The sequence below is a fragment of the Elephas maximus genome, chromosome 8 (genome assembly GCF_024166365.1).
Source record: "Elephas maximus indicus isolate mEleMax1 chromosome 8, mEleMax1 primary haplotype, whole genome shotgun sequence".
Classification (NCBI taxonomy): Eukaryota; Metazoa; Chordata; class Mammalia; order Proboscidea; family Elephantidae; genus Elephas; species Elephas maximus.
In genome coordinates this window covers 28884409-28912087 of record NC_064826.1, presented here as the reverse complement: position 1 = coordinate 28912087, position 27679 = coordinate 28884409, and the positions used below count along the sequence as shown (strand labels likewise).

General features: G+C 41.9%; 1 protein-coding gene across 4 annotated transcripts in view; it reads right to left on the bottom strand.

Moving 5' to 3' along the window:
- Positions 1-24566, bottom strand: part of TSPAN12 (tetraspanin 12) — a 72953-nt gene extending 48387 nt beyond the window's left edge. The window contains exons 1-5 of one of the 4 annotated variants that reach the window (XM_049893874.1): positions 24462-24566; positions 24056-24218; positions 22980-23118; positions 9593-9675; positions 7228-7363 (exon numbers count right to left, since the gene is read on the bottom strand). In XM_049893874.1, coding sequence (XP_049749831.1) covers positions 7228-7363; positions 9593-9675; positions 22980-23045 — 285 coding nt within the window. In that variant the 5' untranslated portion in view covers positions 23046-23118; positions 24056-24218; positions 24462-24566. Of the gene's footprint in view, positions 1-7227; positions 7364-9592; positions 9676-22979; positions 23119-23361; positions 23454-23593; positions 23688-24055; positions 24390-24461 lie in introns of those variants that run through there. The other 3 variants (XM_049893878.1, XM_049893876.1, XM_049893875.1) reach the window with 3 other exon arrangements.
- Positions 24567-27679: the final 3113 nt, after the last annotated feature.

Genomic DNA, 27679 nt, shown 5'->3' with positions numbered 1-27679 from the left:
ATACTGTATTTTGCTTTGTTGGTTTCTTTCTATTCTCCCCTTTCATCTGTGTATCTCAAGTGTCTGTCACAGACTGGGTACTCAGTAGATGTTTAATAAGAAAAGTAAAGAATAGGGGAATAGAGGAGTCTGGAAAAGAGAGAAGAAAATGGAAAAACTGTCAGGTTCTTTGGCAGAATAATGCCCAATAAAATTTCTGTGAGAGAATGACAACTACGGTTGAATTTTAGAGTTCCTTTTATAATAAGAATACTAAAAGGTTTTGTTTTTGTTTTCCTTAAAGTGAAATCACAACGGAATGCCTTGGTTTTATAAATGAAGTGTATTTAAGTCTTACAGAAATATTCTAGTATTTAATTAAATGTATTGTAACAGCGGTGCAGTGTAGGCAAACAAGCACGAGCTTTGAGCGTAGACTATACTCAAACCCTCGAAAACTACTAGCTGTACAGCCTTGGGCATGTTACCTTCCCTCATCTGTAAAATCGTTCTAACCACATACAGTTGCTTTGAGTATTTTCCGAGAAAACAAAGGTAAAATGCTGGGCAGGTGCTAAAAACGCAGTAAGTGATATGGACCGTAATGTGGAAATGAAGTCGCTAGGCTATCAGCCAAAAAAAATAAATAAACAGAAAATAAGCAAAGATGTTAAACTTAACAGTTTAACTTAACTTAATGACTTATGACTATCGATATAATTTTAAAATGTTTACTACATAAGAGAAGTCCTTAAACAGAGAATTTTTAGAAAATTGTTATACTATCTGAAGATACTCCAGTTTTGCATTACAATTTTAAACAAGAAGTTGAGAAGGAGAAATTTCTTCATGGCCATTGAACATCTACTTGATTTCCACTAAGAGGATGATTTCAGATCTGGTTCAATCACTTGATATTTTTAAAAAGCTTTAAAAATGCTTCCACACAATCAATTAAAAAAAAAAAAAACTCATTGCCATCGAGTCAATTCTGACTCATAACAACCCTATGGAGCAGAACAGGACAGCCCCAGAGGGTTTCTGCAGCTGTAATCTTTATGGAAGCAGACTGCCTCATCTTTCTCCCAGCCAAGGGCTTATCCACCGCGCCACCACACAATTAAGAGACATATGCAAAATCCCTCAAGTAATAAAACTGAAAAAAAAAAAAATTTACCCCATTAAATATAGCCTGCTAGTCTTCAACATGTACAGGTGCTTCCAACTGAATTTTCTGACCAGCACTTGCCTAATTAGTTTGCCGGCAAAACCCTAAACAAACCCATTGCATAGATTCCAACTCATAGCAATCCTATAGGACAGGGTAGAGCTGCCCGAGAGAGTTTCCAAGGAGCAGCTGCTGGATTCAAACTGCCGACCTTGTGGTTAGCAGACGTAGCTCTTAACCACTACTCCACCAGGGTTTCCAGTTTCCCAGCAGTTGAACATATATCAGCATCACACTCTGACAAATGATGATCTCCTGATGGTGATACCCAGCTGTTGTCGACAGTGTAAACACGTCTGTTCAATCTGTTTACATTCCCCCTGAGCTGCCACTGCTCTCCTAATGCCTGTGTTAATAGCAAGGCAGAATTGCAATAACAAATGAACTTCATTTAGTCTACAGCTAAAAGCCTTTGGAAGTACCCATCTAAGGCTTAAAACCAATTTCCATTTAGCTTCAATATGTCTTTTAAGGAGAGAAGGAATTCCTGCTACTGAAATTACCTTGAAAGTCATGGCATATTCAGGTTTATTTGTCTAGTTATTTTGGCTTGCCTCTCCAATAAAATTAGAATCAAATTCTTCTTAATCTCCCCAGAGACATATAGAAAACTTTTTTGTTCTATGACAGCTTCACGTTTATTAAGCACAAATATAATTACAGTAAGGGCGTCAGATTTAGCAAATAAAAATACAGGATGCCCAATTAAATTTTCATTTCAGATAAACAACAAATAATGTTTTAGTGTAAGTATGTCCTAAATACTGCATGGGATATACTTATACTAAACATTATTTGTCATTTATCTGAAATGCAAATTTAATTGGATTTCCTTACTTTATTTGGAAGCCCTAAATTAGAATGTTTTAATGGCTTGTCAGTGCTTACGAGCTTGACTGCTAACCAAAAGGTCAGCAGTTCAAATCCACCATCTGCTCCTTGGAAACCCTATTGGGCAGTTCTACTCTGTCCTATAGGGTTGCTATGAGTCGGAATTGATTTGACTGCAATGGATTTTTGCTTAATGGCTCCTATCAATAATTCCGTAAAAAGGTCAAATTCATGACCAAAGTTCACCAAAAATGCTTTCTGTTTTCCAAAAGGTGGCCTCTTAAAGTGTTTTGTTTTTTGTTTTTTTGGGGGGGGGCGGGGGTTGGTATAATAGTTATAAAAATCTGGTTTGAGGCTCTCTCATTTTTTCTCAATCAATCTGATAAATAACGGCATTTGAACTCTTGCTTGAATGCCACCACAGCCCAGCTGCAAGCATTTTTTTTTTTTAGGAACTCTTTGAGATGTGGCAGCCTTCAGAGATACTGGTTGTCTTAAAAAAAAAAAAAAGCTTCACTACCCTAATCTTCACCAGTTTTGAAAGTGAAACAAGGCTCTGAATACAGGGAAATGGACAAGCTGGGTTGAATGCATTCTGCTTGTTTAAGTATCTACATCCAAAATTTAAATAAAGAACCTTCTAAGTTTTTTTTTTTTTTTTAAATCAGAATAAAAAACTAAAGGCACAAAGGGAAAAGCCATGGAGTTGCCTTGCAAACATTTGCCGAAGGCCTAACAGTTTGTCACATTTTGCATTAGTTTCCCCCTTTAACAAGCCTAACAAGCCTTAGCAAGCCTAAACCTGTGAGCCTAAGCCTATCTCACAGCCAGACTCCTCCTTTAAAACCTCACTCTCTTCAATGACTTCAGGCACCATCCTCAATCTGATGCGCTAGTTTACCCCTACTCTTCCTATTCAATTTCCTGACCATTATTCAGTTTAATAACCATTTATTAAAACAATGGACAAGGCGAATGGTTCATATCATCAAGCTGTTTAGACTCTGGTAGTTTGGGCTGATTATAAAAATAGGAAGTGTATACTAAGGACAACATACCTGACTTCAAAGGTTGAGAAGAGTCTATTAGAGACATCAGCAAAGGCACAGTGAGCATGAGCTTGGCACTCAGAAACGCTAAGGTCTGAATCTGAGCTCTACCACTTATTGCTGAGTGACCTTGGGCAAATTACTGAACCTCTCTGAGCTTCATTTATAATTACCTATCTCAGAGGACTGCTGTCAGGTTTAAAATGAAGATCACATGTAAAATGCTTTACATAATGGCAGACTTATCTATAGGCACTTAGGAAAAGGCAACAATTACACAGGTTAAAAAAAAAAGTGAAGTTGTTACACATACATTGTCTGGAACTGAACTGCCATGCTCTGAATTCCAAATCTTCTATCTCTTAGCTATGCACACTTAGGCAAGTCAATTAACCATCCTATGCCTCATTTCCTTATCTCTATTATGGGAATAACAATAGTATCTATCTCATTAGAATCGTGAAAAGGATAAAATTAGTTAATTCATATAAAGCTCTCAGAACAGTGTCTAGCACACAGTAAGGACCAGAGAAACGTTAACTATTTTTTATCATCATCATTATCATTAGTTCAAGAGGTGGCATTTCAGACAAGTCTTAATGAGCTGGTAATATTTTGATAAAAAGTATTAAGGAGAAATTTCCTGATAAGTGGACAGAAAAGGAGCCCTGGTGGCACAGGGGTTAAGGACTTGCCTGCTAACCAAAAGGTTGGCAGTTTGAACCCACCAGCCACTCCTCAGGAGAAAGACGCTGCACTCTGCTTCTGTAAAGATTTACAGCCTTGGAAACCCTACGGTGTAGTCCTACTCTGTCCTATACGGGTTGCCACAAGTTAGAATTCGACTCAATGAAAATGGGTTTAGTTTGGTTTAAGCAGACAGAAAGATAAAAACAGGGAAAAAAGGGGCAAGGAAGTCTGGTTAGGGATCAGAAAATACAGTTTGACCAAAGAATAATGAAGTAGGTAAGGAAGGTAAAAATGGCAGATGAAGGTTTTATGTAGAAGGTCTTGATGCAAGGCTGAGGTATCTATAAATACTTCATTATCCATTAGGGAGTCTTTCAAAGTCTTAGAACAGAGGAGTTATATGATCATGGTTGCATTAGATTAACCTAGCACCACTGTTTTTGGGTATACTAGAGGGAGACAAGAGAGGCTGTAAGATTTGTTAAGGTACTCTGCACCCATTTGAGCAAGTCATCAAGAACAGCCTGAACTTGGGCATTCCAAATGAGAACAGAAAAGAGGGGACAGAGTCCCAAGATTATAGAACCAGAACCTACAGGACTTGGCAACTGTTTAGAGGCAAGGGCTTTAGAAAGGAAGTCAGAGAAGAAATGGCCCGAGAAGCCAACCAAATGTATATTGGTTGAGTGACGGGTAACTGAGAGTAGAGACCACAGACCATTCTGTAGCAGCGGAGAAGCTGAGTTGAGGCTAGACTGAGTAAGACCTAGAAACTTACCAGAAGCAGAGAGGCAGCCAAATGGGAATAGGGAATGAGCTTCCACAGGCTGTCAACCTAAGGAGCAAACAAGATGTAGACAGCGACCATGGGCACACAAAACAGGATGGGACAAAAGGTTTGTGAAATAGACTCAACAAGCAAAGGGAATGATGGGGAAAAGCAGTGTCAATCTACACTCATTATCCTCCCAGAGGCTGGCACTGACCTTGGAGCTGAGGTTGGATCTCCTCATTTCTGGCCTCACTGGAGCTATATACACCCTATTATAGGTCTTAGCAAAGAGTAGTTGAATTGCCTGTAATACGCACTAGTCTGAGGGCAATAGCTAGTAGCACATATGTGCTCAATAGGTGTTTGAAGAATGAATAAGTTAGTATCCCTTAGAACGCAGTTGCCTGTCACCTTTGCATCATAAGGCTCCTTCCAGCAGCACAAGCTGGACTTCATTCATGAGTGTTTATGACCCGTCCTGTCCTGAAGTAGCAGCCCAAATTACTTTATTTGTCTACTTACTCTATTAGCATTTAAGCAGTCTAATGGAATGCATCAATCGTTTTTAAATGGTTTTCCTAAAAAAGCCTTTGTGATTACATCAAATGCCTCCACTCCCACCCTCATCCTAGTCCCCTGACCAGGATCCATCCAGAACAGCACAAGTTGTAGGAAGGGAACAGAAAAGCAGCCACATTTAAATCAGTTATATAAGTGGGACATCATTGTATTGCAAGACTGTCATTTTAAGAAAAGATTCTGAGATTTTTTAAGAAGTTTGAAATCAATTTTCTGTCCGTCAAATTACAGAAGTTTCATAGAAAGTCCCTTAGTGTTTATTTGAATTATTGCCCCACCCCAGAGGTCATGGTCCCCAGACCTTCTGTTAGCTCAAGACTGAACCATTCCCAAAGCCAACCCTTCAGACAGGGATTGGATTGAACTATAGGACAGAAAATGATACTGGTGAGGAGTGAGCTTCTTGGCTCAAGTAGACACATGAGACTATGTGGGCAGCTCCCATCTGGAAGGGACATGAGAAGGCAGAGGGGGACAGGAGCTGGCTGAATGGACATGAGGAATACAGGGTAGAGAAGAGTGTGCTGTCTCATTAGAGCAACTAGGGGTACATCGTCAAGGTGTATATAACTTTTTGTATGAGAGACTGACTTGATCGCAAACTTTTACTTAAAGCACAATTAAAAAATAAATAAAGAAATTATTGCCCTAATATCTTAAGTTGGAAAATAAGATTTCAAACCCTTCTACCATTCTCCTTTCCACTGCACAGTATACCCACATGGAGAGAAATACGACAGCAGGCATGGTCCCCTTTTCTGAGTGCCGTTTGTTTTCTACAGCATTTTCGTTTTCCACTCATGGGCCTGAAGAGCTATGCTCCAAGAAGCCTAGTAGTACATCGACGCAGGCTGCTGCTGTGAAATTCAAAGCTTTAGTTTGACCTCACACTAAGACTGTGTTTTAACTGGCTTGAGGTGGGAGCCATCAAGCACTCGTGTGCGGGAGCCAGCTCCTGAGAGATAATTTATGCTCATCTCTTCCCAACTCCAACCCACATTCAGTGATGTTCCGTTGGTAGCTTGAAATCGACCACACTGGGAGTATTTACCTCATGGAATTCCTTAGATATAACAATTAGGGCTTTTTCTCCCTCCAGAGCTCCAGTTTACAAGTACACTACAGAAAGGAATATACTTACAGAATTAATTTTCCGGGAGTCTCATGTGTCTGCAAAACAGCCCTGGTAGCGCAATGGTTAAGCACTTGGCTGCTAACGAAAAGGTTGGCGGTTTGAACCCACCAGCCTCCCCATGGGAGCAAAGACCTAGCAATCTGCTCCCGTAAAGATTACAGCCTAGGAAACCCTATGGGGCAGTTCTACTCTGTCCTATAAGGTCACTACATGTTGGAATTGACTCGACTGTACACAACAACAACAACATGTGTCTGCAATAATGTGTTAGCCTCACTACCTGGGACCACTAGCATGCAGTGTATCATATCCTCTTCTAAAAAGCTATGTTTTCAATTGACTCAAATTTTGACTGTTAAAACGTTTGCCAATTTTCTGAATGAAAAGTCTAATCATAGGTTTTAGAGTCAGAATTTGAGGGCCGAAGGGAATTTAAGAAGTAACTTAGTCTAACTCTTTCAGAATTAAAAAATAATAATAATATTTTTTATATCCGCCAAATCGTGTAGAGAGAGTAGCAGGATTATAATCTGTCTGCTATGTTAACCACCTGGATTTTTACATGCATTTATACGGTGGGTTTGTTTTGAAAAAAAGAAAAAAGAAACACAGTTCCATTGTGACTTCTAAACTCGAGTCCTGAGGGTCTTTCTGAACGGTAATAAGGCCCCTGAGCCTGGAAAGAGCTCAGGCTTTCAAATGGAAATTTTAACATGGAGCCTGAGTGAAATAATTAAGTAACATACACATTTCCACACCTCGCAGTCTGAGTACAGAAAATGCTTGCATTGAAATCATCTCTCATGGAAAGAACGTCTCTTGTCACATGATGCTGAACAATTACCCCAGATTAGAGTACTGCTATCACAGTCCCCTACCCCCGTATCTTGTGGAATGATTAGAAAAGAACACGTTACTGGTTGGGTTTTCTAACAATAATAAAGGGAAGATATAAACACCGTACCCATGCAAGAAGCAACAAATTTCTTTTCACCGTTCCACAGTACCCTAACATTCCCACAATGATCAGGAAACAGCAAACGGCAATCAGAACTGGGTGCACCACAGGAAAGTAAGTCAAGATGACCGCCTCCTCTACCCTGAAAGAAGAACATCATATTATAAACAAAAATATCATCAAAATACAAGCAAGACACAGCACAAGACAAAATCGTGATTTTTATTGATAACTCTTTAAATCATCATTTAAAGATAACCCCTCAAAGCTGGGCTTGCTGTTTCCAAAACAAATGCACCACTGTGTCTTTATTTGCTTGCTCGTCTTACTGTTGTTTCTGTTTGGCTGATTTTGCGTACAAGTGGTAGCATTCTGTTACATAAATGAGCCAAAGATGCCCTCTATGTACTGACTCCAGGTTATTTCTTCAAAACAGGCTGGGCTTGTTAGCCCAAAAAAGCCGACCAGTGCCAAACTCAAATTTTCACACACCCAGTTCTTTTAAAAATAGCCCCCAAAAGCAGATTTTGACCAATTAGAGCCTGTGGGCTTTACGTACCCCATGAAACTGCACTCAACATCTGCTAGCTAGCCTTAAAAAAAAAAAAAAAAAATTTTATTTTTATTTTTTAGGTGAGATAAAATCCTGTAGTTGCAAGGATGCCCAAGTTGTTGCTGTCCTTGGGGCTCTATGACACAGACTCTACGCCTTGCTGCAGAAGGACATTCCTTAGGCATATGTAAGCCTCTCCCTACCTCCCTTCTCCTTTACCCTGGGAGCTTCTTTCCCTCTGGAAGACCTCCTGCTTTGGGGGACTGCCCCCTACGTGTAGTTGTCAATAAATGCATTGGCCCCAATAAATTGCTTATTGTACAAAGCTGTTATCTCTGGGTCATATGTTTTTCCATGATCAGCTCTGAACTCCTTTGAACTCCCTACACAACCGTAGCAACTCATTTCAATTATAAGATAACCAAAAAAATCCAAACCTATTGCCGTCAAGTCCGACTCACAGTAACCCTATAGGGCAGAACACAACTGTCCCATAGGGTATCCAAGGCTGTAAATCTTTACAGAAGCAAACTGCCATCATCTTTCTCCTGAGGAGCTGCTGGTAGGCTCCCACAAGAAGTGGATCTACTGTTAGCTCTGAAACCTGAGTAAAACCTGGGACCCTTTGCTGTTTCCCAGTTGGGAGAAATGTCCCTTCTCTTCTCTGACCTGGGACTCCACATGTAACCCTTTACTTCTGCCTGACAACTAGTCCTCCCCCCAAAATGTGGGAGGCTGCTATGCAGATGAAAAGCTGTTTATATTAAAAGGAAGAAGGAGGGAAAGAGATGATTTCTGCTAGAACACTATGGAAAATCTATTAATAAGAGCCATGAACGTAGGAGTGATAATAACAAAAAATCCCATTATCAGAGGCTTCCTAATTGCTAAAAAACCAAAACTAAACCCACTGCCATCGAGTCGATTCTGACTTATAGCGACCCTATAGGACAGAGTAGAACCCTCCCATAGAGTTTCCAAGGAGTTGCCTGGTGGATTCCAACTGCCGACCTCTTGGTTAGCAGCAGTAGTACTCAACCACTCCACCACCAGGGTTTCCCCATTATGTTAAGGACTTTACAAAACCGTACTTCATTTAATCCTTATGACAATTTAGAGCTGTAAGTTACAATTGCCAATCAGAGACAAACAAATTGAGGCTGCAAGAAGTTAAGTAATATGCTGCTTATGATGTCAATGGGCCAACCCTTGAAACTAGGTAAAAGAATGCCCTTATAGTGTTTGGTTTTCATTAAGTCAGGATCACGAAGGTAAGGAGAAGTCGATGGTGATTTTCTAGAGAAAAACAGCAGAAATATGCAGAAATAAGTAACTGTCCTTTATATGCAAGACACAGTCAACTGGTGGTACAGTCGTTAAGAGCTTGGCTGCTAACCAAAAGGTTGGCAGTTCGAATTCACCAGCCACTCCTTGGAAACTCTATGAGGAGCAGTCCTACTCTGTCCGGTAGGGTTGCTATGAGTCAGAATTGACTGGACTGCAACAGGTTTGGTTGGGGTTTATATGCAAATATGATGTGACCAACACACAGTCAAGAGTGCAGGTGGCTGGTGTTACCATATGCTGAAATACCCTTAGAAACCTGCTGCCCCCTGACCCTCTCTAGGACCACTGGCACACCTTAATGAGAATGTTAAAAACGCAAGTGTCCACAACAAAGGTACCCAGGGGCAAGAACAACTTACCGAATGATTATGGGACAGCACTATCACCTAAACAGCTGATGACAAAGTTACTTAAAAACCAGCATCGGAAAAAGCCTGATGGAAGAAGTTAATCATTAGTTACGACGCCTACCTTGTTTCTGCAGTTAAAGTCAGAACATTATTTAGGTAGTCCCTCATCCATGCAGAAACTGCCAACACACTGATGGACATTAACTGGGGAGAAAAAAATACAAACTGGTTGGTTACCAAGGATTTATGCAACATTAGCTCAGGATTAATGATCAAACTTCAATAATTTTCATTACATAATCTTTATGCTTTTTCCTAATCACCCTTTACCAACTGTTAAAATTTATTATTGCTATAAATATCTGCCATTTCATTTTGTAGTCATGCCATAGCTACTAAATAGAACACCACTCAACAGGATGCAGAAAAAGGACACTATTAAATGGCTGATTCCAGGTTCAGGACAGGAATTACTCAAGACAAGGAGGCCAGAAACAGGTAGATTATCAAATACCTAAAATGAACTTAGAACATGTTGTCATACTCGAAAGCAGCGAAGCAATCAAATACTGCTGAGGTGGTCAAAAAGACACAGGGCTAACTTGAAAGGGCTTTTGAGAATCAAATAATAACTAATGATTTGAACCATATCAAATATGATAAAATCTAAAAACTCATAATAACATTTAAATGAAACTCATTGGTCACTTTTGTAGGATACTGGATACTCAGCTCATTAGTCAGAAAACTGATAATCCAGTATCTACCCTATCTTTCCTATATACACTAAAGCATGAAACAAAGACTTAAGGACAGAACATTTCCCGTAAAAGAATTTCTGCTAATAAAAACAGAAGGCATGATAGAGTACCACCACTTAACAACCCTACAGAAATAACGGGTCTCCAGGCAGAGATCTTCAAGGGCTGCCAAAAATAGGAGAAAAGTTTTTAACAGTGAGGTTTCTCTGAATGTCTGAACTATACTCTTTGACCATTGGGGGCTCAGTGGCTCTTAATCTGTGGATAGATAATTAATTTCCTTTGTAATCCACTGTTTTATTGTGTGTGTTAAAAAAAAAAATTATTCTGAAAATGGGTCCATACGCTTCACAACACTGTCAAGGAAGTCCATGGCCTAAAATAAGTTAGGAACCTGGAACTACAGTTTAGAGTAAAATTAGACTAGTTATTATTCTAGGGGTACTGGTGGTGCAGTGGTTAACAGCTTGGCTGCTAACCAAAAGGTCAATGGTTCGAATTCAACAGCTGCTTCTTGGAAATCCTATGGGGCAGTTCTACACTGTCCTATAGGGTCACTATGAGTCAGAATCAACTCAACAGCAATGGGTTTATTATTATTCTCATTTGTCGTGAGTCAAGAATACATTATAAACCTAATAAAAGTTACCAAGTAGGTCAGACATAGGGCTAGCAGAGATCCCTGGACTCTTTGATTAGATCTGAGGCTATCTGTTTTCTTTCTACCTGGCTACATGTGGAAACCCTGGTGGCGTAGTGGTTAAGTGCTACGGCTGCTAACCAAAGGTTCAGCAGTTCGAATTCGCCAGGCGCTCCTTAGAAACTCTATGGGGCAATTCTACTCTGCCCTGTAGGGTCGCTATGAGTTGGAATCGACTCGATGGCACTGGGCTTGTTTTTTTTTTGGTTTGGCTATATGTAGACTGCCAGGCCTTTCTTCCTAGTCTGTCACAGGGACAGGAAATCTAGTGACCTGCTATTTTACTTAAATTACCTTTAATTCTTTTGACCTGTAATAATTCTCTCCTATCTTTATCACTTTTCAAAGAAATGGCCATTCTTGGTTTCTCCATCTTCTAATTTCTTAAAGTCTATTTAGCCAGTTTTCAACGTCAAAGCCCTAAGTCTAGTGTCAATGAATTATCTCATTCTTCATTTCGTATGATATATTTTCAATCGCTGTCATTGTCCATAGTTCTTCCATCACAATGAAAATGAGTATTTCTATTAGACTAGTCCAAGGCATTTCTTGTACGATAAAATGGTTAAAAGCCTGGGGCTTTGACGTCATTCTTCCATTCAAAAAACAGGTATTGATCCTTGTTCTTTGCCAGGTTCTGTGCGCTGTGCTAGGTTCCTGGTTGGCACAAATGGTTTGTGCTCAACTACTAATGGAAAGGTTGGCAATGCCAGGACAGAAAGGCCTGGTGACCTACTTCCATAAGATCACAGCCATTGAAAAACCTATGGAGCACAGTTCTACTCTGAAACACATGGGATCGCCATGAGTTGGAATCAGGTTTGGGTTTTTTGGTGCAATGTGCTAGAGATACACTGATGAGCAAAAGAGCCACCATCTCTACTCTATGGTGCAATGAACCTGGTGAAGATGACACACGTTAATCAACGCAGAGAAATAAATATGTAACTACATACTGTGGTAAGTGGCGGGAAGGAACAGCACAAGGTGCCATGAAAACCCATTTCAGGGATGCCTAACCTACTCCAAGAGTGAAAGGGATTTTCTCCAAGAGAGCTGAAATCTAAAGGATAATTATCCAATTAATTAGCAGGGGTTAGGAGGGGGATGAAAAAGAACATTCTAATTAGAAAAAGCAGCAAATCCCAAGGTGAGAGGAAGGCAACATGATGCGTTCAAGCAAGGGAAAGTAGCACATGATAAGAATGAAAAGGTTAGCAGGGCCAATCAGACCAGAAGCTGAGAGGCCATTTTAAACGGCCGGTCTTGATCGTACTGACAATGGGAAGCCACCGAATAGAAAAGCTTTGGGTCTGAATTCCAGCTGACACTGGGCATGCCATTCAATCTTTCCTAAGCCTTAGTTTCCTCATCTATAGTATGTTGTAATAACCATACCTACTTCATAGAAAATTTCTGTGACTAAAAAAAAGAAGCGTTCTATACATATTACCTTTTATTACCTCAAGTCACTTAACCTAGAGTTATCTCCTAATCTTTCTCAGTCAGCTTAGGAGACTATACTACTCTGAAATCAGTTCAGAGATGGAAGCGTCAGATATTTGAAGGTCTACCAAATGGCAGAGGGATCAAACTGTGACCTCTCTACCTCCTGAACCACCACGGCCATTCTCAGTATCAAAACCGGTTGTTGTCGATTCCAACTCACAGCAACCCTATAGGACAGACTAGAACTGCCCCATAGGGTTCCAAGGGGCAGCTGGTTGATTGGACTGCCAACCTTTATGGTTAGCAGCCTATCTCTTAACCACTGCGCTACCAGGGCTCCATTCTTGGTATCAAGATCTCTAAAACTGAACCCCTCTCCATCCCCCTTCAAAGCCTGCCTGTCCTTCCCACCCTTTTTTCCTATCTCAATAAATGGCATAATCAACTCCTTAGTCACACAAACTGACAATCTGGCAGGAAACCTGACCCCCTCCCTCTTCCTCAGCCTTACTTCGAATTCCTTTCAAGTCCCACCAATTGTTCCTGCAATGCCTCTGGTGAATTCCTCCACAATCACCCTGTAATAGAAACTTCCATCTCACACATTCCACCTCGAATTCATCCTTCAGTTACCGTTGTAAAACATAGATCACATTACTCTTCTGCTTATAATGCTATAATTTGTTCTTGTTAGCTGCCACGGAGTTGGCTCCTGACTCATGGCAACCCCACACACAACAGAACAAAATGCTGCCCGGTCTTGCACCATCCCCATGATTGTTTGTGGATCAGACCATTGTGATCCATCAGGTTTTTACTGGCTGCTTTTCAAAAGTAGATTGCCAGGCCTTTCTTTCTACTCTGACTTGGTCTGGAAGCTCTGCTGAAACCTGTTCAGCATAACAACACACAAGCTTCCACTGACAGACAGGTGGTAGCTGTTCATGAGATACATTGGCCAGGATTCAAGCCCAGGTCTCCCAGGTAGAAAGGGAGAATTCAATCACTGCCCCTTATCACTCCTCCCCAACACTTACTCTCTCTTCCCCAGCTCCCTCCTAGACAATAAAGTCTAAACTCTTTAGCAGGGCCCTTTGCAGTCATCCTTTAACCTCTCTTCAACACTGTTTCCTGCCAGCTCCTTCCCACACACATTCTGTACTTGAACCACAAACAACTACTTCCATTTCTCCAAATGGAGAGTGCACCATTACAGATCTCCCAATGCCTCTTTGCCTTCGCTCAGTGCCTCAGTGCAGTTCCCTCTGCCTGGAACGCCATCCTGCCTCAGCCTTCCCACCCTCTCACCCTCATCACCAAGCAACCTCTACTTATCCTTGAAGGCCAATTCAAACATCAGCTGTAGTGTAAGGCTATCTCCCAACTCCCTCCTTGCCCACTGGCCTCCTCCTTCTCAATACCATTTGTACAGATCTCATAGAGCAGTTATCACATTGTTTCCCATTTTCATCCAACCAAAAGGTTGGTGGTTCAAACCCAACCAGTGGCTCCACGGGAAAAAGACATGGTAATCTGCTCCCATAAAGATTCAGCCTAGAAAACCCTACGGGGCAGTTCTACTCTGTCACATGGGGTTGCTATGAGTTGAAATTGACTAGACAGCACCCAGTTACATCTCACTCCATTAGGTCCCTGGTTGGCTCAAACAGTTTGCGCTCAACTACTAACCCAAAGGTTGGCAGTTTGCACTTACCCAGGGTACTGTGAAAGAAAGGCCTGGCAATGTGCTTCCATAAAGATTACAGCAAAAAAATTTCTATGCAGCAGTTCCACTTACAATACTTGGGGTTGACCAGAGTCAAAACCGACTGTGTAGCAATGGGTTTGCTTTGGTTTGACTTGACTTCATCCTACGAGAACCGTAAGCTCCTTGCAGGCACAGGTCATTGCTTACTCATCTTTATATTCCCATCAGGTAGTAGACTGCCAGCCACAGCAGTGTAGCCTAATACATTTTAGATGAGTAAACGAAAGAATAATTAAAGGGCAATGATTTTAAAAGAGTAGATAAGCTAACTATTAAAGATCTTTAACAAAACTGGGACATGCTTTAATAAGAATGAAGTTTCTACCACTGGAAGTGTTTCAGTAGAGAGATGCTTACAGAATGACTGGCTCAAAGATTTATCCATCAGGTTAGAAGCTGGCTTAGGTGTTCTCAACAATTCTTTAAACTACAAACTTTGGATTCTCCTCTGCCCTGCTGCCTTTTTTTTTTTTTTTTTTATAGGAGCATATCCAAGTATTGCAGCTGTGCATAGAACATTAGTCAAACTAAATAATATCAACACAAAGCCTTATCCCACAGTCAACAAGCAAGTCTTAGAATCAACTGCTTTTTCTTATGATATCAATTCCAGCAGCATTAAATGGATGAGCACAGTTTCATTCTCAAAAAGTGATTTCACCCACTGGGTTGAGAAAGAGATAACAGTAACAACAATTGGAGTGCGTGCCCACAGCAAAAAGCTTAACTAAAATCAAAACCGAAACCAAAAAAACCAAACTCGTTGTCATCAAGTTGATTCTGACTCACAGGGACCCACAGAACAGAGCAGAACTGCCCCATAGGGTTCCCAAGGCGCTGCTGGTGGATTCGAACTGCTGACCTTTTGGTTAGCTGTCGTAGCTTTTAACCACGATGCCACTGGGGTTCCAAAAAATGAGAACAGGCCACCTCAATAGCTAATCCTGATGTTATTAAATCTAGTGGCCCAATTTATGTGAGCAATTCAGGACTCCTTATGGATAACAGCATTTTCTGCTAATTTTCCAAATTAGTTACAAAAATAATTCTTCACCTCTGACTCATGATGACTAACTTATTAGGGACATTGTAATTAACATATGTAACTAGGCTTACTCCTCCTTATGTTTATGCCCATATTACAAAATAGTACTTTAAGTTTAAGGGACCACTGAGAAAATAACATAAGTGTTAAATACAAGTATTAAATACAGAAATGTATTTAATACACTACTTACAGGGCTCTTGCTACATTCTGTCTTGCAAAGCACTTAGGAACTGCTAGCTCTCAACAAATTTAGAAATATGAAATCTGCTGTGTTGGGCCCATATTCTGGGTTTGCTTGAATCGAATTATGCAAAAACAAGTCTTGGATCAAGTTGTTTTCTAAATCAGAATTGTATATGTATGAAAATTCCTTCAATCTACTATCAAATGTATACTTACAGTTTGCACAAAATAGTCAAAACACAAACTTTTAAATACTTCAAATGTCTGCCATACATAACATAGTCTCACATAAGGTGACAGTGACACAAAAGAATTTCTGTTCAAGGATGATAGATCTCTAAAAGCACCTTTCTTTTTATGTAAAATCTGGTACTAAAAAGCAGGATTCGAAAGAGAGATCTGGATCTTAGGTCTGTCTTACAGGTCTGTCTCTACAAAGAAAACTTGGGCAAGTAATTCAAACTTTCAGAACTTGTTTCATCATCCTGAAAATGGAGAAACTGGACTAGAAGCACTTTAATTTTTCTCGAGGATTCAATTAGTTCTTTATTAGAAGGTAAAGATAAGATCTACCACCAGTCTATCAGCTTGCTGTACTAAGGTGACTTGCCCGTTGCTATGATGCTGGAAGGTGTGTCACTGGTACTCCAATACCAGCTGGGTCGCCCATGGTGGACAGGTTTCAGTGCAGCTTCCAGACTAAGACAGACTAGGAAGAAAGGCCTGGTGATCTGCTTCCAAAAACTGGCCAATAAAAACCTACAGATCACACCAGAACACTGTCTGATTCACTCGCTTTCGACATGTCACCAGGAGGGATCAATCACTAGAGGAAGACATCATTTTGGTGACGTAAACAGCCAAGGAAGGAGAGGCTGAGACGAATCGGCACAATAGCTGCAAAGACGGACTCTAATATGTCAGCAATTGTGAGGATGATGCAGGTATGACAACACTCCATTCTGTTGTACATAAGGTCACGGTAAGTCAGAGCTGATGTGACAGCATCCATCCATCTATCTATCTGTCTATCTGTCTGTCTGTCTATCTATCTATCTAATCTATCTAAAAGTAAGATCAATCCCTGATTCAGAGGTGGGCAGCCCAGTGTAAGTGCTGCCAAGACACAGGTCTCCTTTACGTTTCCATGCCTGCTCCCCACTGCCTTTTTCTCAGTTCATGCCTCACCAGAGTATGACCAGCAGAAAAGAGAGAAAACAGGTAACACTATTTGCTAATTCTAGGAAAAAACAGGCAATGTAAATAACAGCTGAAATGAGGTCTGCTGATTGTGGGTATCACTTAGGCATAAGCCTGCACTGATTAGAGCTGAATGATCTGTGGTACCCGGGAACTAACTCATTACCTATTCTACTGACAGTGTTCTAGAGCGCCAAGTTGCCCTACAGCTAGGGTAACCATGCATTCTAGTCTGACCAGGAGAGCTCCACACTAAGCTTCTGTTGTCCTCGTGCAATTGTTATTAGCGAAGGCATTCCCATCAGTTCACTCTGAACATGGTCGGGTTTAGGTGCTAAGTTATATGGCCACCCTGCAGGCCCGGCAGATAAGAGAAGGGGAAAGTGCCGCCCTGCACCCTGAAGCTTCAGAGCAATCCAACTGCAGTAACCTCCACTCCCCCAACTGCCCAGCCTGTGATTAGTCTCCGGGTGGAGGCGGGTGAGTGAGGGGCCTACTGTTCCCGGCTGCAGCGGGGATGCACGCCAAAGAATCGTCCCTGCACTTGTTCTTAAAAAGCATTCCTTAGGAAGCATGCAATGGCTCCAGTCTTTGCTCAGCGGAGCCACACTGTACAAAAAAGTGTATCAGCTTTGCCCCCGAGACTAAAGGAATTCACCATGGTTAAAAATCAAGTTAAGTTTTGATGGTGACATCACAATTCCACTGAGAATGAAGTTTATTTTTAAAAAGCAATGGTTGTTCGTTGGCGGGCTCTTCATTAATCCTCAGGGTGAGTTAAAGAAAACATTTATGCCATTCATAGTGTAAAGCTGGGGAGCAACAATTTTAAAAGTAGTCCTTTTTTTTTTTTAATGTATGACTATAGAAATGCCAGGAGCCCCGGCGGCACGGTGGTTAAGCACTTGGCTGCCAACCGAAAGGTCTGCAATTAGAACCCACCAGCCGCTCGCTTCACAGGAGAAAGATGTGGCAGTCTGCTTCTGTAAAGATTACAGCTCTGGAAACCTTATAAAGGGGCATTCTACTCTTTTCTACAGGGAGGGTGGCTATGATTTATCTGAAGATAACTCTTCAGGGCCTACACGGGTCAAACATGTGAGGTTCACTAGAAGTGGCCAGAGAAAAAGAAGCCCAGGACTGAGTCTTCTGTTCTTTCATCTGCCTAGCACACCCCCTTGCTATGGATTCCAGTATTGTGTGGCTAGCCTCCATTTTGTCATCTGATGTAATTTTCTTATGTGTTGTAAGTCCTAAACTCTTTGATGCTAACGAAGCAGGATTAGAGACAATTATGTTAATGAGGTGGGACTCAATCTGCAGGGTTGGGTTGTATTTTGAGTTAATGTCTCTTGAGATATAAAAGAAAGAAGCTAATAGAGAGGAGAGGGACCTCATGCTAGCTCGTGAAGCACTGGGCGGAGGAGCAGTCCTTTGGACCCAGGGTCCCTGCAAGGAGAAGCGCCTCGACAAGGGGAAGACTGATGACAAGAACCTTCCCCCAGAGCTCCCTGGAGATGGCACCCTGAATTCAGACTTCTGGCCTCCTAAACTGCGAGAGAATAAACTTCTGCTTATTAATTTCTCATGATATTTCTGTTATAGCAGTGCTAGATAACTGAGACACCCTCTAAAAGTGTAAACTAGATTTCCTGTCTACTTCTTAGGCTTTTATTTATAAGTTTATTTTCACATTTAATCAGGGTACCAATACTGGTGGTTCTGGGTTTACCAATACCAGCTGCTGTCGAATTGATTCTAACTGGTAGTGACCCCATGTGTGTGAGAGTAGAACTGAGCTCCACAGGGTTTTCAGTCACTGATTTTTCAGAAGTAGATCACCAGACCTTTTCTTCTGAGGTAATTCTGGGTGAACTGGAACCACCAACTTTTCAGTTAGTAGAGAGTGCATTAACCATATGTACCCAACAGGGACTTGTTAAACAGGGTAGTTCCTCCCTATTGCTAGTATCCTAACAGTAAGAAAAAAAGAACAGTTCTTATTTGACTGTGAGAAATGGGAGCTAAAAACTACAGGTGGTATATTATCCTTTTAGAAAATAATACACATATTTGAAGTATGATGTGTTAACCAGTTTTAGGAATTTTCAAAGAGAATCTTTGCTCATATTTGTAATAGCAGAAAATTATCATCTAAGAACAATAAGCACTCATAAAGCCACAGACATTGTCTTTAAAATTGGAGGAAAGTATTCATTGATTCAAATTACATGCCATTAAAATAGTAAAAGTTTAGAATTTTTGGAGAAAAGGTAACTCATTTCCTTGCTCCATCATGGACAGAATGTGAATCATGGTCTCAAAGGAGCTCAATGGACAGTTTACTCATGTGTACTATGTCCTACGCCCCCTATGTGCCCTATAATCCCCCTCCTATTACAAGTCCACAACATTCATGACAAACCTAGAAACCCTATTACCCCTCTACCAATCCCAATACAGCTGTACTGAGATCATGCTTCGACATAACATGGGAGAGCCACTCAACATGGCAAATCACGATGACTGAATCCATAGCAATGAAGAGATCTTGAATGTGCTGAGAATTGTTACTTTTAGACACATTGATGTCTCACAGTTATCAAAAAATTAAATATTCAAGATATTTAAGTATTTACTTACTTTAAAAACAAAATCACTCAATTTGATTTTCAACCCCCAGAACACAAAACAAAGTAGTATAGGTTCTCAGTGTTTTCCCAATTAAGAACTACTTTCCTTTTCCCTAAAATCTTTGCGTGATAGAGAAGGGAAGAGAGTCTTGACACAGTAGAAACAGATATGAACGGGTCTGTCAAAAATGCTGAGGGAGGAGAAAAAGGCTACAGCTTTTGAGCCCACAGGTAACGAGGGCAGGTTTCTCAATCTTGCAAAAGCAAAGGGAAAAACGATCACCCTCTCCACACCCAGGATGTGAAGTCTGGTTTAAGAAGTGGGTTCATGTTTACATGGGTTTGTTCTACTTCTAATTCCAGTAAGAACAAAAACAAGTACTAATCTTCAACGTGGGGAACCAGGAGCAGCAGCATCACAGAAGAGCTTTCTAGAAATGCAGACTCAGGAGCAAACCTGGTCCTATAAAATAGAATCTGCAGTTTTACGAGATGCTCAGGCAATTCCTGCACACACTGAGGTTTGAGAAGCACTGCTCAGAGGACTTGGAATGGGCAGGTGCACAACTAATCCCTTCGTACTGAGGATGTTTACGTTACTCCTCAGCTGCAAATAAATCCACTCCCATTGCCGGTAGTATAGCTTTTGCTGCACTTAGGGGGGGAAACTGGGCTCTGAATCCCTGTTCTGGTACGTACTAACAAGTTCCTGAACTTCTATGGGTACGAGGGTTTTTTTTACCTATAAAATGGGAATTAAAAAAGAAAAGGGACACAATTTTGTAGGGCTGTTTTGTGAATTAGATGGGGGTAATGGAAGGGAGAGCCTAGGAACGTTATCGGCTCAGGCTCCAAAATGCCTCTGACTCGGTAATTAAACATGGGAGCCACAAAAACTGTTTTACCATCAAAAGCATAACACCAGTGTTCTCAACATGAGCATACACATCTCACACAATCCCAGCAAAATTTCTGATCGGATAAAATAATCTTAAAGTTCATATGGAAAAAGAATCCTTAAACAAGACGAGAAATGCAGGTGCTTTAAGAGAACAGAAGGATGTATGTAAGGTTATAACATTTTTAACTATTGTGTAGCAAGAGATACCACACATGAAATCAACAGACAAACCATTGAGGACAAAATATATTAAACACATTTTTTTACGGCCTCTTACAGAGTAGGAACTAAATAAATGTTAACTATTTTGTTGGTGGCGTTACGACATACCCCTTGACATAGCAATTCCACTCCTGGGAATCTAACCCAAATGACAAAAACAATTAACAAAAAATCGTGAGTCTACATGTATTTGAATGAATATATACGGACCAAAAGAAAAAAACCCAGAAAATCAAACCTGTTGCCGTCCAGACGTTTCCAACTCATAGTGACCCTACAGGACAGAGTAGAAGGGCCCCACAGGGTTTCCAAGGAGTGGCTGGTGGGTTCAAACTGCTGACCTTTTGGTTAGCAGCCGAGCTCTCAAACACCGGGCCATCAGGGCTCCATATATGGATAGGTATGAGTAATGTAACTTTGTATGAAACAAAGAAAAAGACCAAGTGATACCTACTAGGTTGTTAACATGGGTTACTTTGTTGGAGGAGAGGAGGGGCGATGTTGGGAGAATAGGCAAAAGGGGAAGGCACTCAAAACTGGCGAAAGGGGGAAGCAGCCAAAATAGACAGATAGGTTACAGAACACACACATCTACAAAGTGGAAATACACGATAACAACAATAAAAGAGCATTTTAAATTCTTCCGAGGCACAAAGAGCATTGGAAGAATGTAAAGAGTAGATGTTAAGCAAATTTTATTTCTCAGCAGAGCAACATTTTTCTTAAACATTTTTATTTATCTCCGCCCACACCCCCCCCCACACACTCATAATACAGACTATTAAGAAACTTTCCAAAGCATTATTCTTTCTTGAACAAAAAAATCTTAGTAAATCCAAGATGCAAAACTCCGTACAGCTGCATGTTAAAGACACTGCCTGGGGCAAAACACCAGAGTTCCGTTCCTGGCACTGTCACCAGTGGGCAATCTGGCCTTGAGCAAGGCACTCCACCTATATTTAGTTTCCTCATCCACACTGGAAGGAAGTTTGACCAGGTCATCTTTAAAGCTTCTTTCAGTTATAAAATGTGATAATTCTATAACTAGAAAATATAATGTGGAAAAGGGATAAACTAGCAAGTAGGAGTGATAATTACACATTTTAAAGAAAGACATCCAAATCTGCATGCCTTATAGCTAAGCAGGTAATTTAACAACCCACTTCAAAATGTGCCTCTTAAGGTAGCTCAATAAAGTGATTTTACATTTCCAAATGGTAAATTTAATTACCCAGTATTTTAATTTTCATGTTAAGAAAAGAAAATGCTGGAATTTCAGATATTTTTTCCATCAGTCACTGTAGTAAGGCTTAATTTGTCACCCTAAAATGATGCCATCCATAAGGAGCAGCTTTACCAAAATGTCATCCTATATTGAATATACCACGGACTACCAAAAGAATGAATGAATCTGTCTTGGAAGAAGTACAACCAGAATGCTTCTTAGAAACAAGGATGGTGAGACTATGTCTCACATACTTTGGACATGGTATCAGAAGGGATCAGTTCCTGGAGAAGGACATCATGCTTGGTAAAGTGGAGGGGCAATGAAAAAGAGGAAGGCCATCAATGAGATGGACTGACAGAGTGGCTGCAACAAAGGGCTCAAGCATAACGATAGTGAGGATGGCGCAGGACCGGGCAGTGTTTCATTCTGCTGTACACAGGGTCGCTATGAGTCGGAACCGACTCCCCGGCACCTAACAACAACAACAACAACACAGATTACATGTAGCAGTCCTATGAAAAAAGGTTGGTCAATGTGAACGAGCTAGCCAAATAAATAAATTGCACATTAAAATTTCTATCAGAACATTTTAAATATAAATCATTAAAAGAACACAAATATGGCAAAAAGAATCTATTCAAGCAGGACAGCTTCCTAAAGCAACTTTGAAAGTTTCAATTTTTAGATTTTCCTTATAAATTTTATAAATATTAATGTGATTATTAATGACACTTTATAAAAATTTATGCCCAGACATACAGCATAAAAAGTCACTAGCTCATACAGCATAAAGATTTCCACAAGCTTGTTAAATTTTAGGTATTTTATTTCCTTAAATGGTTATGGGATTTTTCCAAAAGCATACAGAAAATTCCCTAACACTTTGCCAGCCTGGAAACAGTTACATGAAAACCACCTTTTCAGACTGTATGGAATCCCAAGAAAAATCTGCTCAATCTTGATAGGATATCTGGGTATGGATTCCTACAAAAACATGCTGAGACTGCTTGCTCCAACCAGGTTTTATTGGCTAAAATGACGTAAAGAAAAAATTTATGGCTTGCACAGTTATCTGAAATTCCTGAAAACGCGCGGTTCCCTAAGTAGTATGTCATGATTTTTTTATCTACAAGCACAAGCACGTGCATTTATTTATATCCCCAGATTAACTCCAAGTCTAATTTTACTGCTACTAGCTTCCAGTGGCGGATTTCTTTTTTCTAATTACAAATGGAACTTGCGCTAGATCAAAGGCATTTTAAGAAGGTCAAAACTGACTTCTCTGAAAAATGGAGGGTGTGATCCCATGTAATTAATTAATGCTTAGCCATGCCCTTTGGCGCATTGTCTGGTGACTGTAAAAAACCGGGTCCAGCCGTCCCCACCTGTTGCTGCAGTGGAACTGTTTGACTTACCCAAAACAGCAGATTGAGGGCGTAGAGCAGACAGCGCAGGCACTTCACGGAATCTTCTCTGGCCATTGTGAGTTCGGGGAGGGAGAAGCCCCATCCTTTCACCACATCCTACCCCCGCGGGCAAAACGGCAGCAGCGATCTGCAAGGGACAACGGGAGATCTCACACCACCGCGCTCCCCACCCCCGGCCCAGCCCTCCTTGGCCAGCCCTCAGCTGCGTCCAGAGGGTACGAAATCTAGTTCACCCGAGACATCGCTTCATCAAAAATCATTTGTTAAAGTCAAAATAGTGATCGAAACTCCCCCAAAAGTACAGACAGACTCCAGATAACACCTGCTGGGAAGAGAAAAGATCGACTCCCGGGATGAATGGAAGACGCACATGGACTCGGTTCTCAGGGGACATGCGGCGGTGCCCTCTGCATTCTGATGAGACGCTCTTTAAAAACCTCCCTACTCTGGGACAGCTCTGCTCGGAACTGTCCCAAAGGTTAGAAACCAGACTGCCCCCCCACCCCACCCCGGACACGTCATAGGCGCCGCCGGCGAGCCCGAAAGCCCGAGTGCCCTCCGGAAAAGGGCAGTTCCCGGCCCCCAAGTCCCGCGCCCCTCACCCCGTCCCGCAGCTTGGTGTGAACGCGCGGGGCCAGAGGGGGCGCCGCGCCGAACTGGGATTCCGTCCGGCGATTTGGATTTCTTTGGAAGAACGTGAGAAATGAGGTTTTCGGGTGGGGATGGTGGATTAGCCTGGGGCGGGGGGCGGGCGGGGCGCTGGGGAATGAGGGTCGGCGCAGCGGTGCAGACGCGGGGCTTGCGCGCTCCCAACCCCCACCCCCCGACCCCCGGCCGGGCCGCGACCCCGTGCTCGGAGCGGCCGGCGAGCACAAAGCCCAGCGCTGCCGCCCGCCGGCCCGCGTCGCCGCGCGCGCCCCCGGCAGGGCGCAAGGGGAAACGCGGCGGCCGAGCGCGCGGCGCGGAGCCCCGAGCCACCTCTAAGTGCTTTAGCACACGGCGCCGAGAGCTGCCAGCGCCTGGCGGGACTGCGGCAGGAAGAACGGGAGACGCGCGGCACTCACCGTCGGCAGTGGGCCCCGCGCCCCACTCCCGCCCGGGGACAGTCGGGGACGCACGGCGGGGGCTCATTGGAGAAAGGACGCTCCTCCTGAAGAGCCGAGGGGCTGCATTGGCTCCAACTTAAGACGCTTTTTTCTCTTCCTCTCCCCACGCCGCCGTCGCCTCCTGGGAAAAAGGGGAGAAAAAAAAAAGTCTCGGGCAGCAGTTGCTGGAAAGTCTCTGCTAAGCCACCTCCCAGCGCCGCTGTCCCTCCCAAGTCCTCGCCAAGTCCGGACGAGGCAGCGGCGGCAGCCGGGGCCAGCTGCACAAACTCTCAGCGCATGCTCGGGCCGCTGGCTGCCGGGGTTGGGTCCTAGTGGGTGTTTCTTGTCCCCGCACCCGGCGTGAGTCCCCAAAGGGGCGCCTCACCTCTGCTAGACACCGTCCGGAAAGAGATAAAGCCTAGGAACTTTGGAAACGTACGCGCAGTAAACCCCTTTAAAATGGTAGTGTCGGAGGAGGGGAGGCTGGGTTATAACCATAGGGAAACAGGCTTTTATTATATGAAAATATTTGTGTTTCAGAAGGGGGGTGAAGGAGTGGCCCAGCCCAATTCCTGCAATGAGGAACTAGTTTTCACAACCTTTATGAAACCACCTCCTGTGATTTGTCACTGCCATGGTGCCCAGTGATCCTTCTGCTTTGTACCCCTCCTGGATTTTAAAAAACACTTCTTTCTCATTTCCATAAGGCACTAATGGCATATACTTAAATATCAAAGAGTATGCGTGTCCAGGACTGACATCAACAAGAGGAAGAGAACTTTTTTAACACTTGCACAAGTAATGCCAAGTTTTTAAAATTTCTCCCAATAAGGTGACTCGAGTTTTAACTGGGTTATTTATCTTGAAATGTATGAATAGTAGTGGATCTTTGGAAAACTGAATTTTTTTATATTAGAGTTTCAGGAAATATTAAAATAATAATAGGTTATCCTTCCAAAAGTGCTTTCCCATAAAAATGAAAATCACTGGATCATTTTCTCCCCCTGAAATTTTGATGTGTTATGCCTCATGTTTTAAACTTCATTAACAGATACGAGTTAACTGAAAGGCAGGCAACACCTTCAGGGGGAAAAAAAACTACAAGGGGAAAGAGTACAAAGAAATACAGCCACTCATCCACTGGATGATTACAACTGTGATAACCAAGCATCCTCTGGTATCATGGAGAAGAGAAAGCCACTTTCTTTTATCCTCTATGATTTTCTTCTCAAATTGAAGTGTAAGCCTGGTTTAATGGTAAAACAAGGGCCATTCGAATGCTGTTGGTGCCGTACTTTACTCACACCGGTGAGAGGAGTCTATGGCTACCATGAAAACAGACCAAAACATGCCAGAGCAGTACAAATGATCCCCATGTCTCTGAACAGAGATCCTCTACTATTTCTAGAAGGCGGTGAAGTGCCCGGTCTTCACTTTATGAATCTTTAAGAGCCAGCTGCCCTAGAATAATAAAGTTTTAGAGGAAGATGCTTTAGAGGTCCTTCTCTTTTTCATAAATAAGAGCTATGGGACTGTAGTGGTTAAGAGCTTGGTTGCTAACCAAAAGGTTGGCAGTTCGAATCCACCAGTCGCTCCTTGGAAACCCGACATGGCAGTTCTACTCTGTCCTATAGGGTTCCTATGAGTCAGCATCGACTCGAGGGCAATGTTTTGCTTTGTTTTTTTAATGGGACTAATAGAAGTTAAAGGAGTTGTTCAATATTATGTCTTTATTTAAATCAGATTCCAAACTGAAGTCCAGAAGCACGACTTTCAAACTAGTTTAGTGATTCTCAAATTTGCTGCACCTTAGAATCACTTGAGGAGCTTTGGAAAAAACCTGTATGCTCAGGCCATGTCCCACACCAATTAAATCAGAATCACTGCAGGTGTGGCCAGGCACTGGGATTTTTCAAAGCTCCCTAGGTAATTCTAATCTGCAGCAAAATTTGAAGACCACTGTGACTAGCTCTTTATAGCTGCCTGAAAACTAACACAGCAGTCTCTTCAGGTTTAGCTGGATCAGATCCCTCACCTGAGAGTTGATGAATTGGGGTTAATAGCCCCGTTTTAGAAGTTAGGAAGAAAACAAAGCTGCAGTTACTGCTATAATGTTCATTAGAGTCTGTGAGTCAACACGTTCTGTAGAGGAGACCTCACCACATTTGAGGCATTGTAGTGCTGGGCAACTTTGATTATTCAAACCTGGTCATGCCTCCCCTTGACTTCTACTGCTTGTTCCTAGTTCTGCCCTTTGGAGTTTATAGTGTGAGCAAGCCCCTCTCCCATCTGACAGCCCTCCGGCTCCTTGAGGGCAGCTGTCATTCCCTCCCTCTCCAGTTCTTCTCTTCTCCGGGATTGTAGAAGCACAGTAAGACCCACACCACAGCTGTCATTCTGACATCACAGCTGTCATTTCTGAGGGTAGAAAAATCACAGTATGGACATGATGGTTTGAATGTGGGAAAGCACATTAGGAGGACTGTAGGGTCTATTCATTGCCCATGAGGGAGGAAGTCAATTCTGTGGAATGTGTGTCATTTGAGTGTGTGGCACCCATTCTGCCAGTTGCTGAAGATACTAAAAATAAGATAGTCCCTGCACTCCAGGAGAAGGCAAAATGATTCTTTTTCATTTAGATAATAATATTCTTTATAATAATTATTATTGTATTATTAATAATATCTACCATTTACTGAACAATCTCATATGTGTCAGCCCCAGACTCAGGAGAAAAATTTCATCTATGCAGTAAGGTAATACAAGTCCCTCACCCCACAAGGCACCTTATTTGACCATATCTTATTCCACTCATTCTTCGAAAAGTATGGACGGGGGAAGGAACAGTGTAGGGGTTTGAATGGATGAATGAGTTTCTATTGCTTCTTAGTATGCCTGTTGCTGTCGAGTTGATTCCAACTCATAGCGACCCTACAGGACTCAGTAGAACTGCCCCACGGATTTCCAAGGAGCAGCTGGTAGATTCAAACTTCCGACCTTTTGGTAAGCAGCTGAGCTCTTAACTGCTGTGCTACCAGGGCTCCACTTCTTAGTAAAGGATCTTAAAATTATACCTAAGATGGTTTCTCACAATCGGTACTGGAAAGAGGACTAGTATGCATCGAACAAATAATATGTGCCTGACTTAATAAATGCTTTATACAATGTATCTCATCCTACGTGAGATACATGATCTCATGTATACAGTGAAACACAGTGAAATTTGTCCAGAGCTGTATAGCTAATAAGTAAGGAAGCTGAGATTCTATCTAAGGTCTGTCTGACTTCTTCCACTGTTAATATGTGTTATGATAAAATTTCAAATCTGAGCAGGAATTTATTGACAAGCCTTAGGAAGAAAAATATTTTAGGCATTTTCGATTAATTTTTGAGAATGTGAGGTTGTGTTTCACATGTGTATATTCAAACTGTAATGGGTAAAAGTATATATATATACCTTAACCTTTTCTTCTGAAGGAAGTATCCAAAAACCAAACCCGCTGCCGTGGAGTCAATTCTGACTCATAGCAACCCTATAGGACCTGAGAAAAGCTTTTCATCACTGAATTAAGTAGACTGCTTTTAACTGAAAGTATAGAGTTG